The sequence below is a fragment of the Nannospalax galili genome, unplaced genomic scaffold (genome assembly GCF_000622305.1).
Source record: "Nannospalax galili isolate Female #2095 unplaced genomic scaffold, S.galili_v1.0 scaffold127, whole genome shotgun sequence".
NCBI lineage: Eukaryota > Metazoa > Chordata > Mammalia > Rodentia > Spalacidae > Nannospalax > Nannospalax galili.
Window position 1 is genome coordinate 13,628,419 of NW_008360326.1, and position 9,180 is coordinate 13,637,598.

The 9,180-nt window shown below is 41.0% G+C and overlaps 1 protein-coding gene across 1 annotated transcript in view; it reads right to left on the minus strand.

Moving 5' to 3' along the window:
• The window catches only part of Col4a4 (collagen type IV alpha 4 chain), a 158,322-nt gene that overhangs the window by 91,217 nt on the left and 57,925 nt on the right, over window positions 1–9,180 (minus strand). Inside the window, exons 14-17 of the mRNA XM_029560007.1 lie at window positions 8,005–8,049; window positions 6,501–6,554; window positions 5,439–5,508; window positions 4,237–4,341 (exon numbers count right to left, since the gene is read on the minus strand). Coding sequence (XP_029415867.1) covers window positions 4,237–4,341; window positions 5,439–5,508; window positions 6,501–6,554; window positions 8,005–8,049 — 274 coding nt within the window. The remainder of the gene's footprint in view (window positions 1–4,236; window positions 4,342–5,438; window positions 5,509–6,500; window positions 6,555–8,004; window positions 8,050–9,180) is intronic.

Below are 9,180 nucleotides of genomic sequence, written 5' to 3' on the forward strand. Positions count from 1 at the left end.
GCTTTAATTTTGAAAGAGATATACCCTAGCTCAGAAAAATGTTATTGAATAGGTTAATACTGTTGTAATGAAATGCTTCTTCTAATTAAAAAAAAAGTCTTAGATATAAAAAAAATGTAAAGAAAAAATGAATGTATTTCCTCTTCTCTACATCCTCTTCTGCATTTGCTGTTCTGTCTTTTGACATAGCCGTGTCTTACTGTGGGCTTAGTTTGCCTTTCCCTGGTGGTTAATGATGCTGGTAACTAAAAAAATTAAAGCTTAAATAAAAAAAAAAAGACAAAAAAAGGTTATAAAAAAATTAGATTTTAATAGTAACTTCTTAATGTTTCCAAAAACACTCCAATATGTGCAATTCATGTGTGTGAATCTTAAATATATTTGACAACATCATTGGAGCTACAATAAAGGACTGAAATAAGAGAAAAAAAAAAAGAAGGATCACAACTTTGAGTCCATTCTGTGCTCCATAGAAACAGTATTCCCCAAACAAAAACAAAACAAAAGTTTTGCTTTTTAACTAGATATAACTCAGGAGCCATTCCTCAATACTCTTAGTAATCACATTAAAAAATGAAGAGAAAAATATAGCTTATAAAAATAACTGCCTATCACACCCATCAAATGCCTTTGAAACAGGTTTAGGAGTGGAAGCTAACCAGTCAGGGGGATCGGATTTTCTAAGCTTTTCCCCATTCTTTGGGTTTATTGGGACAGGAATATATTTTATTTCATTGAAATTATTACATTTTTCAATATTTTCATAATACTAACTTGTAAAATTAATCTAAACAAACCTATTAGCACATATAAGGATAAAAATAAGCACTCAGTTGATCATTTGTGTAGAACATACCATACCAAGTTGCAGTAGCCCTGGCCCGTGGGAAGCACAGAGGCATTCACTTAGAACTTGGTGCCCCACTTTATGTAGGCTGCCCAACTATGGAATCCTCTGCTCTACCTCACTGGCTTGTTGGGAGGGTTGAGTAAAATATTCTATGTTAGAGCATTTAACTCAGGGGCTGGAGAGACTGCTCAGTGATTAAGAGCACTGACTGCTTTTGCAGAGGACCCAGGTTTAATTTCCAGCAACCACATGGCAGCTAGCAAATGTCTGTAAATCCAGTTCCAGGGGATCTGATGCCCTCTTCTGACCTCCGTGGGCATTGCATGACACTGTACACTTCTACATATGCAGGCAATACACTCATACACATAAACTAAAAATAATAAATAAAATATTTAAAAAAGAATTTAGCACAGTATCTAGAAGGAGCTTGTGCTCAACAAATGTTCCTATGCTCAGACAACCCAACAGGAACCTTGACATCTGGATCTCCTTGAAGGTGTCTGTAGCTTAAAGGAAGCTGGAAGCCTTCAGGTGAGAGTGATTGTTTTTTTATAGCTCCTCTCCCTAAGAGTACCTGGTTCAGAATCTTTCCACGAAGACTGTTTCCCCAAAATAGCCCTCCATGGCTCTGACTCTCATATTGTAGAATATTGATGTTTCCCTATGCAAAGGCTAGATGCTCTCTCTCCTTGAACGTGGCCCCTGGGAGAGGTGCTTCATCATCTGCCTTATGAGATAAATCTCATAGGTCTCAGGCTATATATATATTGTAGCACTTTGAGCAAATACAAATGCTCACCTCTGATTTGGATACTCCCTGTCTTCCTTCACGCCTTTCTCAAGACAAACCTGTTTTTTTTCCACAGTCACTGGATGACTCAGATGCCACCTGTTGCTTTGTTCAGTGCATGAGGCGATGCCTGGCTGTCTTTCAACAAAGGCATCGGGCTAGAATGTATAGCATATTTCACCCTTGGCCACCCAACCCTATGGTATAGAATCAATTACATTGTGGTGGCATTAATATTTTTTCAAAAGAAAAGAGTGACATAGAAAATATAGTGTATCTCATATCAAAATACATCATTCTGTGAAATCTATGTTTCAATCTATACGGATATACATATGTTTGTGTAATGTAATGTAAATGTAATACAAAATAAAATGTATATCTTACTATAGGCCATATTCAAGATTTGAAAGATATTGTGTGTTTGGCTCTGTGTGTGTGTGTGTGTGTGTGTGTGTGTGTGTGTGTACATGGGGGAAGGCTTACCCCTGTGTGTGCATGCAGAGGCTAGAGATCAATCTGGGTGTCATTACTGGCCTGGAACTCAGCAACTCTACTAACTACTAGGCTGTTGTGGTGGTTTGAATGAGAATGTCCCCTGTAGACTCCAAGTATTTGAACATTTTTCCCCTAGCTGGTGGTGCTGTTTTGGGAGATCTTAGAAGGTGCGGCCATACTGGAGGAAGCAAGTCACTGGGGGCTGGCTTTAAGAGTTCCTTTTTTTTTTTTTAATGTTTTATTATTTTTATTTTGTGTATATGAGTGTTATGCCTGCATGTAGGTAAGTTCATCCGTGTCCTGCAATGGCCACGGAGGACAGAAGAGGCTGTCGGATCCCCTGGAACTGGAGTTATGGACAGTTGTTAGCTGCCATGTGGATGCTGGGATTTGAACCCGAGTCTTCTGCAAGAACAATAAGTGTTCTTAACCACTGAGCCATCTCTCCAGCCCCCGGCTTTAAGAGTTCTTAAGTTTTGCTGGGGATTTCCGTGTAAGGCTTACTTCCTGTGCCTGCTTAGAGATTAAGTGCTCCAATTTCTACTTCCGGCCACTCCCAGCACCATGCCTCCCCATCATGATGGACTCTAATTCTCCTGGAATTCTAAGTGCAAATAAACTCTTTCTTCTCTAAGTTCCCTTGGTCATGGTGTTTTATCACAGGGACAGCAAAGTAACTAATACAGCTGTCTGGCCAATGAGCCTCAAGGATCCGGCGGTCTCTGCCTCCACAGTGCTGGGATGATAAGAGCACACTGTCACACCTGGCTTCTTTTTACATGGGTTCTGTGGCTCTAACTCATGTCCCTTTGCTTGCATGGCAAATACTTTACTGCCTGTGCCATCTCCCCAGTCAAGGATTACTTTACTTTTTGAAAGTTTGTGGGATTAAGGGCCTTTATATATATTTGAATCTATTTTTCCTATTTGGTTTGATTTCAATCTGCTAGAGACACTATTTTCTTACAAACAAACCGAAAAGGAGAAAGATTGGAGTCTAATGCTTTCTGGCCAAGAGAATGTTCTATCTGTCTTATATAATCCTGGGTCAATTAAACTGACTACCATCTCCGAAAACTAAGTGAACCTGACAAAGTTTTGTTGCGATTGCAGTCACTCAGACCATACAAAATCAAACAAGCTCGATTTGAGGACAAACAAGAATTTGGTAGTTAGTGATTGAGGAGCTCATGAAACTTCTTATCCTTTCTTAGTAAAGATAACAACAAACACAAGCTGTTCGAAGTATTTACTCAAGACTTTCTCCTCCTAGGTTTAAAAAGTTCTCCTAGGTTCACAGAATACAAAAAGCCTGCAAGCTTCCATTCCCAATCCTACAAGTAATATTAACCAGCACAGCTTCCAAAGGAGTCCACAGTCTGTATGGCAACAGGACTCTTCCTCAGCCTTTGTCAAATGTCATGGTGGCCTGTGCTTTCCTTGTCTCTCTTTGGGAGAGGAAAAGCAAGAGCCTTTAACTTTAAGTAAGGCTGTATCAAAGTTATATTTATTTTACAACAATTAATTTTGAGGCATGGTCTTGCTATGTAGCCCTGGTTGTTCTAAAACTTACTATGTAGACCAAGTTAGTCTGGAACTCAAAGAGATCCACCTGCCTCTGCTTCCTAAGTGCAGGGAATAAAGGTGTGTGGCACCACACCTGACCCCAGAGTTTCATTTTTTGTATCATAGTTTTTATTGATATAGTTCCCACAGAAGATTAAGGCCTAGGTAGATGCAGGGAGAAGCTTCTAGAATGGCAGAGAAACTGAGGAAACACTTTGGCTCTAGCAGCTGTTTCAAATCCTCCCTGAAGGTGACAGTCTTGTGGAAGGCCTGTCACAAATGCTTGCCTCACCAGTTTTGAAGTCCAGCACAGGAACCTATATCCCTTTCCTTGACTGGCTTGAATTTCATGACATTAGAAACACAGGGCATTTGTTATCACAGCAGAACCAGCATTCTGGATCTGACGTGGGCACAGCAATAGTTTTCATAAATACTGCTAAGGTGACCTCCATATCAGCTAGAATTGAGGACTGCTGCTGTGGATATGATTTAGGGAATCCAGTGTGTAAAATATGGTAAATCATACCTGGACAAGCTTCCCCTGGTCTGCCTGAGGGCCCAGGAGCTCCTGGTGGTCCAATATCCCCAAGTTCTCCATAGTGGCCAGGGGGCCCTGGGTCCCCTGGAGGACCTGCAAAAGATTATACAGATGAAATAAAACAAATGACCACATACATTTTAAAATTCAGACATGAGGACTCTTTATAAATCTTGGTAGAATATGAGTAGGGGACACATTTGTGGTTTCTTGACATGTTTTAAATGGCATGTGTTAAATTAGGCCCCTCTGGCTGTCCCTCCTCCACAGACACACATGCCTTCAGTGGAGTTTTCCGACGTTGATTTCGGCCAATATTTTCTTGGGCAGTAGATTCTTGGTAGGTGTTAGTCAAATGATCTTATACATTTTTCATAACAAAGAAAAATTAATTTCTGAAAGATGACATACTAAAAACCCACACCCTTACAGATTGAAGTAAAGTTCACGTTTTATGCCAATGGACACAGACCAAGATGCATACGTCTTCCTGTACATTGCATTACATCTTCATGCTAATTGCTATGGTTTGAATCTGAAAAGTTCTCCATGCATGTGAACACTCGATCCCCAGGTGGTGGCATTGTTTTGGGGGCACGAGGGTTGTGGAATCTTTAAGAGGTGAGGCTTGAATGGTGGAAGACTTCAGGGAAGGAACTTTCAAAGTGATAGCCCATCTCTGGTTCCATGTAGCATGTTTCCTTTTGTGGCTGCCTTATGCCGAGCTCTGCCACAAGCTGCCCCATTACAGAGCCTCTAGACCATGCCTCCCTACCATGATAGATCCCCAACCCCAAACAAACCTCTCCTCTCTTAAGTTCTTTCTGTCAGGTACTTTGTCAGTGTTGAGAAAGGTTACTAAATGACCAGTGTGTATGTGTTTGTCCTGTCTACTGTACATCTTTTGTGGCTGCCTTATGCCAAGCTCTGCCACAAGCTGCCCCATTACAGAGTCTCTAGACCATGCCTCCCTACCATGATAGATCCCCAACCCCAAACAAACCTCTCCTCTCTTAAGTTCTTTCTGTCAGGTACTTTGTCAGTGTTGAGAAAGGTTACTAAATGACCAGTGTGTATGTGTTTGTCCTGTCTACTGTACAAGCTACAGGAATACCAGACCAGACTCTTTTGTCCAGGCCTGTCTAGTTCATGTCTGTATAAACTACAGAGGAACTGAATGGAACACAAACCTTTGAGCAGAGGAAATGGAGTTACCAAAACACCTGGTGGTCCTGGGTGCCCGCGGTCTCCAGGATCTCCCTGAAATTATTCGTTTATTACTTTTCTCAGAAATAATGATGCTGACTGGCACTAAACAGAGCTTAGAAGACTATGGGCACATTCATCAGGGAAGCAAAGAGTATTGACTGACTAGAGAAATAAGCTGTTCATGGAGTTCCAGGAAGAACAAACGTGCATCTGATCTTTCACTTGATACAAGTAAGTAGTGACTAGACAAAGTAACAACACAAGAAAAGGTATTTATTCCAACAAAATGCTTACCGTGTGTTCATGCCGCTAAGCTTTTCAGGTATACTCTGAGCATTTATATCTAACTTGGTACTCTAGTACAAATAGTTCATTCACCTAGCAAGACTTGAATCTACATTCATTTTAGATGTAAAATGTTGTCTCTCGAGTTGGTGAGATAGCTCAGTGGTTAGGAGCACTGACTGCTCTTGCAGAGGGCCCGAGTTCATTTCCCAGAACCACATGGTGGTTAACAACCATCTGTAACTCCAGTTCTAGGGCATTTGACACCTTCTTCTGACCTCCTCTGGCATTGCACAACATGGGTACACTCACACATAAAATTAAAAAATTTAAAAAAAATTAGCCTCTCCCTTAATCATGTCTCCTAAAAGGAGCAGGCTTATCCTGAGCAAGCACTGAATATTGGTCACAGAAGGAATTAAAATACTGCAATAGTAGAAGCAGCTATGTCTCTCTAAGACTCCCTGTGTTTCTAATTTCAATGCCATGTGATCTCACGAGATTTTTGAAACTTTCATTATTATTCACTTTCAAAGGAATTGCTTGTCAAATGCAACCATAATTATGTCTCATGTGACACTTAGTATGATAATGGCATGATAATATACTGCTTGTGCATAATATATAACATGCATTAAAAAAATTTACAAAATTAACTATTTCAAAAGTTACATTTTGATTATTTTAAATACTATAAAATGTTAATTTGCTAGCATCAGGGATCTAAAATTTTATATTAAGCAGGTTTACTTTCTTACCTTTGGGCCAAGAAAACCAGTCAGTCCAGGATCTCCAACCAGCCCTTGTTCTCCCTACAACCAAGCATAGATATGCATCTCGAAAAGCAGAATACTACAAACTAAAAACCACCTTCCTTGATTCAATCTGAGCAACACGCTCTCACGGAGATTCTATGCACTCTCAACTGCTCCTGGGGTCTATCAGTTCTGTGCTTTAGCTTTTTGAATCTGCTGCACAGCCCTACAACCTGTAAAATGAAAATGTCTAAGCCACACCTGGTGGCACAAGCTTGTAATCCTGGCACTTCAGAGGTAGCAGCAGTAGGATTAGTGGATCAGGAGTTCAAGACTAGCCTTAACTGCATGGTTACATAGCAAGCTAGTCTGGACTACATGAGATCCCATCTCAAAAACTTAAAAAGGGGGCTGGAGAAATGGCTTAGCAGTTAAAAGCATGAGATGCTCTTGCAAAGGATGGGAGTTCAGTTCCCAGCACTCACAACAGGCAGCTCACAACTGCCTATAATTCTAGCTCCACAGAATCTGATGCCCTCTCCTGGACTCCATGGGCACCTGCATTCACATGTGTGCTTGCACACACACACACACACACACACACACACACACACAATTAAAATAAATAAAATAGATCTTTATTCTAATCCTAGCCCTCAAGAGGCAGTGGCAGGTGGATCTCTGTGAGACTGAGGCTAGCCTGGTCCACATACCGAGTTCCAGGCAGGCTGGAGCTAGGGAGACCCTATCCAAAAATAAAAATAAAAATAAATATTTTTTAAAAACGAAAAATTATATGGCCAGGCATGTGGTACATGCCTTTAGTCCCAGCACTTGGGAGGCAGAGGCAGGTGGACCTCTGTGAGTTTAAGGCCAGCCTGGTCTACATAGTGAGTTCCAGGACAGCTGGGGCTACAGGGAGACCCAGTCTCAAAAAGACCAAACAACAACAACAACAGAAAACTAAAACTGATATGGGGGGCGGGGTGGGGGTGAGATGACTCAGTGGGTAAAGGAGCTTGCCACCAAGCCTGAGGTTCAAACGCCAGAGCCCACACAGTAGAAGAAGAGAACAAACTTCTGTAAATTGTCCTCTGACCACCATACACATAGTGGGGCATGTCCATGTTCATATGTGTGCATATATAAACACTAAAATAAACATAGTAAAGACAAAAGATGATATGGGGGGTGGGGTGGGGGTGAGATGACTCAGTGGGTAAAGGAGCTTGTCACCAAGCCTGAGGTTCAAACTCCAGAGCCCACACAGTGGAAGAAGAGAACAAACTTCTGTAAATTGTCTTCTGAACACCATACACATAGTGGGGCATGCGCATGTTCATATGTGTGCATATATAAACACTAAAATAAACATAGTAAAGACAAAAGAAGAATGCATCTGCCTCTCCAATTACTGTCAGCAGTCACACAGGACAACGTCTGAATAATGCTGAGCTGCATTCTCTAATGACAACCTCTTCATCATCCTGCTGTGATGTACACTCACCTTGAATCCTGGAAAACCCGGAGACCCATGGGAACCAGGCTCACCCTAATAATCACAGAAAATCAATAATCAGAGTTCAATCATAATATATGATATATTTATCTTTTTATTTAATCTTGTCACAAAGGTATTTAGTCTTGTTTGCAAAAGCAGCAGAATAAAATGAAACAAATATAAAGTGGATGTCACTCATTTATGACATTCACTACTCTAATCAAGCTCTAGTCTTTTTCTTTTCAATATTTTTGTTTCACATGTACGAGTGCACTGCCTGCCTGTGGGTAGGTGCACCTGTGTTGTGCAAAGCCAGTGGAAGTCAGAAGAGGACGTTGGATTCCCTGGAACTAGAGTTACAGACAATTGTTCGTACGAGTGCACTGCCCGCCTGTGGGTAGGTGCACGTGTGTTGTGCAAAGCCAGTGTAAGTCAGAAGAGGACGTTGGATTCCCTGGAACTAGAGTTACAGACAATTGTTAGCCACCATGTGGGTGCTGGGAATCCAACCAGTCTTCTGCAAGAGCAGCCAGTACTCTTAACCACTGAGTCATTCTCCAATCCCAAGGATGTAGGCTTTTTAAAAAGATTGTCATTGTCAGTGTTTAATTAATAATGTATTTGGGGGGCTAAAGAGATGGCTCCCAGCACCACATGGTAGCTAACAACATTGATAACTCGAGGTCCAGGGCATCTGACGCCCTATTCTGGCCTTCATGGGCATTGCACACATGTGGTAAATATGCATGTAGGCAAAACAATCATACACATGAAATAAAAATAAACAAATAATGTACTTTGATTGTTACTACTCTTTCAATTTAAATCAGTTAGTTTAATGTTTGCACTAGGCCAAACATCTCTGTAATTTGCAATGTTTTTTTGTATGGCAATGACTAGTTCCTTTGTGCAACTTCAGCCACAAAATTAACTTAAAAGCCAAAATTGGCCCATTCAGTACTCAAATTAGACTTACGTAAAATCAATGACCAAGCTTGCTGGGGATTGGTTTCAATGGTGAATCCATGGAGCACCCCACAACTGACACATATGAGGTGATGATTGGAGTCAGACATACTGATTTTATGCCAGTTATGTCCCATAGATAGCCCCTTTATTTTATGAACTAGGCTTAAGATAACCATTGCACACCTATTACACTGACACTGAGCTAAAAGGAGA